Source organism: Apium graveolens, chromosome 7, assembly GCF_009905375.1.
Source record: "Apium graveolens cultivar Ventura chromosome 7, ASM990537v1, whole genome shotgun sequence".
In the NCBI taxonomy this organism is placed as follows: domain Eukaryota; kingdom Viridiplantae; phylum Streptophyta; class Magnoliopsida; order Apiales; family Apiaceae; genus Apium; species Apium graveolens.
In genome coordinates, this window is record NC_133653.1 from 146,882,816 (window position 1) to 146,886,492 (window position 3,677).

General features: G+C 34.8%; 1 protein-coding gene across 1 annotated transcript; it reads left to right on the forward strand.

Annotated features, from left to right (window-relative positions):
* The first annotated feature begins 2,841 nt into the window (after positions 1–2,841).
* Positions 2,842–3,471, forward strand: LOC141674094 (uncharacterized). The gene is made up of 2 exons (XM_074480818.1): positions 2,842–3,117; positions 3,178–3,471. Exons 1-2 carry the CDS (start codon positions 2,842–2,844, stop codon positions 3,469–3,471), a joined length of 570 nt encoding a protein of 189 aa, XP_074336919.1.
* The last annotated feature ends 206 nt before the right edge of the window (positions 3,472–3,677 follow it).

A 3,677-nucleotide genomic window follows, 5' to 3' on the forward strand; every position in this document is an offset into this window, starting at 1 on the left:
TCAAATCATACTTTATATTAGTAGACAAAGCTCTTTTTCCTTGAAATTCTTATACGAATAAACAAACGACAAAACTTACAATATCGACCCTAAAGTCATCTTTAAACCAACACGACAACTATTGTTAACACAAATCAATCATCCCCTTTCTTTTTATACTTTAATTCGAACCAAACAGAGTAAATTAAGCAAAAATCTCACATACAATCCTTAATTAATCTCTATGTCAATTCAAGCACTCAAATTAGAATTTGACCCTTTTAAGTACTATAAACCATTCGGCTTGAACCACAATCACAATCAAACCAAGACATGCATCATCAATTCCTCTTTTAAATCAACATGCAATCTCATTTCTTCCTAGTTACACTTAGATTATACCCAAATCAAGTCACAAAAATCAATTTTTCTCTTTTGTTATAACAAGGTCGAACCAAAATCTTCATCATGCAAATCCTAAATTTTGATTTCTCAAGCATCCAAGCAAATATACAAGCCCAAATATCATAAAAAATCTTTTTTTATCAATCAACAAGTTATTTCCATTATTAAAATCATTTTTGATCTTCTAAAAATCAAAATCCCGTTCGGGTTTTTTAAGAAGTAACATATGCAAACATTTTTCTAAATCCTTAAATCATTAATTATTCTTATATCAACCTATAATCACTTTAGTTAACAAAAATCAAATCAATAACTTCCAAAAACCAAAACCTTTCGGGTTTTTCAAGATTAACACATGCAATAATCAAAAGAACAAGTTTGGTGTAGTAGAGTTCAGTGTTTACATCATCACTCACCACCGGTTCACCGGAGTTCATCATCGGTGGCGGTGGCCTCACGGTGGTGCCCTCATTCGAGGGTATCCTACCATAAAACCTCCGATTATTTCTAAAAATCACAAAAACAAACACATACAAGACATGATCACCACAAGTTCACTTTATCTTATTTTTATAAAAAAAAAACTCGGCATAGCCGAACCTACACACATGCACACAATCCGCATGCAAGTATCAAACTATACATGCAATTGGATTAAAGCACATATATGGAACAAGAATGGAATTTTATGGAAGAATCCATAAAAATCAAGTGAAGAAGAGAGATATACCGAGTGGAATAGAGAGAGAGAAGAGAAAGCTTCGAGAGTGAGAGAGAGATGAGAGAAAAAGAGAGAATGAGAGAGTGGCCGGGTGGAAAAGAAAGGAAGGAGGATGAAAGGAGTTTATATATGTTTAGAGGGCAGGGGCATTTTAGTAATTAACTAATCCCCTCTTTTATTTGATTAATCCTTTCTTTTTACTCAAATAAGATAAAAATCAAATATAAAATATATCTCTCTCAGAAAGTCGGAAATTATTGCAAATGAAAATTTTAATACGTAGATCTCAAATTTAGCTTTCCAACCATTACTCATAATAAATTTTTTAGAGAACGGTTGATTTTATATAATTTTCGCAAGCTCGCCTTAATAATAACATTTTTCCACATAAAAATCAATTTAAAATGTAATGACCACCAATTAAATCCATTCATCATTTTTAAAAAGTCTCTAGGACTATTATGAAGATAACAAAACAAATCCCATGTTTTTATCTTACTCAGATAATTTTATAAAAATGCGCGAAGGTTAAATAAACCTTTATTTAAAACAAATAATTCCTTTAAATTCATAAAAATGTCACAGATCATGTAGTCATGCACACAGACAAGCAATCACACACATACGAACACATAACTACTCAGGTCTGATCATAAAATTTTTCTTTCTTTAATCTTTATCCTTTTCTACGCGTACCGGGTCACGTTCAGCCTGACGGCCCGACGCTCAGCTTTTTGATTACGCTTCTCATTATCATTATCGACCGACACGTCACTAGGACGAAATACTTTATTTAAACATTCATTTCACACAATCTCACATATTTCACATTTTATATTCTTTAAATCCTTATTAGGACGGGTTCCGTTCTACTTGACGGCCCGACAACACGGCTTACCTCTTAAGCTGACTCTTTAAATTGGAACGTTTTTATTTACGCTCCTATATTCTAATATACAGAAAAGACAATTAATCAACACTTCATCACATAATTATAATCACATCACATAAAGCATACTTTATTGACTTAATTATGTCACAAAATTCTCAGTCGTCACACGTGTCGCAAGCATAATGCGACCGCAATTTAGAACTGCGGGAATATAATATTTTTGTTCTGTTAAAGATTATTTGATCAATTTAGAAATTCGGAATTTTTGAACTTATTGAAAAAGATATTTTGGAGTCGTCATACGATGGTTATTTGCTGGGCTTTGCAGCTCATTGTTTTAACAAATTTCAGGTTTGAGCTCTGGAAGTAAAAGATGTGAACTACGTGGATTTTGATGCTATTTGATTTAGATGCAATTTATTGGAAGGGACTTCTCGTATTTATCGAATAAATTTGATTATCTATTAGACATTTATTTATTGGATTTGTGGATCTGCGTCTCATATTTTATGATTTAGATTTAATAAGTTTGACCGTTATTTTGACTTTCGTGATATTTTAGATTTTTGAATAAAAGAATGTATTTTATTTAAGTTGTGTATTTAGAATTAATAGTCCGGAAGTGCGGGCTGTTACAGTTGGTATCAGAGCAGGCTCTCCTTCGGAGTGTACTAGGTATGAGACTAGTACAATCCCTATGATGCGATCGTATAGACTATCGTATAGATCTTAGGAAATTATATTGGATTTAGGCATTTTTTGTGTGATTATTTGTACATTTGACTTTTGTGCCTTGCGATCATTGGTTATAAGCTTAGAAATTGTTTTGTGTGTTTTAGAAAAGATGGACGGGGAGAACGGTAACAATCAGAATAACAACGAAAATCAGAACAACAATGACAATCAGGGAAATAATGATGAAGGAGGAAACGTCTTTGACCAGCTGGCGGAAACTCTATCTGTACTTGTTAATCAGCAACCGAAGCCTAACATCGTCACTCAGTTCAAGCGTTTGAGCCCGCCAACTTTTGATGGAGCTACAGACCCAGCTATCGTTGAGATGTGGATCCTAGAGATGGAAAAGGCCTTCGGACTTCTTGGGAGCAATGAGCAGCAGAAGGTGACCTGAGCTGTGTACCAGTTACATGGAAGCGCTTATAACTGGTGGCTCATGGAAAAGAGGAAGAACGAGACAACATCAAATCTTGAAGAAAATCCTGAACCGTACACTTGGACAAAGTTCAAGAAGGCTTTAGAGGACAAGTACTTTCCTAGAACAGTTCATCTGCAGAAAGAGAGGGACTTCATTTGGCTTCAACAAGGTGAAAGAACCGTCATTGAATACAAAGCAGAATTTATAAAGCTTGCGAAGTACGCGTCGACCTTAGTGGCAGATGAGAGCAGTCGAGCACGAAGATTGGAAGAGGGACTTCAAAGAGACATATGGAATTCTGTGGCGTTATTTGAACTTTAGACATACGAAGTTGTCCTTAACAAAGCGTTAGTGATTGAGAGAGGCTTGGCAGAATCCGAAAAAGCAACTGGCAATCGGAATAAGAGGCGGTTCGCTCTATCTGGTGGTAAATCATTTCAAGGGGGACCATTCAAGAAACAACACATGTACAATCAAGTTGGTGGTCAAGGAAATCAAGAAAATTGCACCAGGTGTGGTGGGAACCA

What these genes read in the sequence shown, in the direction of transcription:
- LOC141674094 (XM_074480818.1), top strand. Translation starts at nt 2,842, where the DNA reads ATGGACGGGGAGAACGGTAACAATCAGAATAACAACGAAAATCAGAAC. An exon ending in GGAGCAATGAGCAGCAGAAG is followed by an intron (nt 3,118 to 3,177) that starts GTGACCTGAGCT and finishes CTCATGGAAAAG; the next exon opens with AGGAAGAACGAGACAACATC.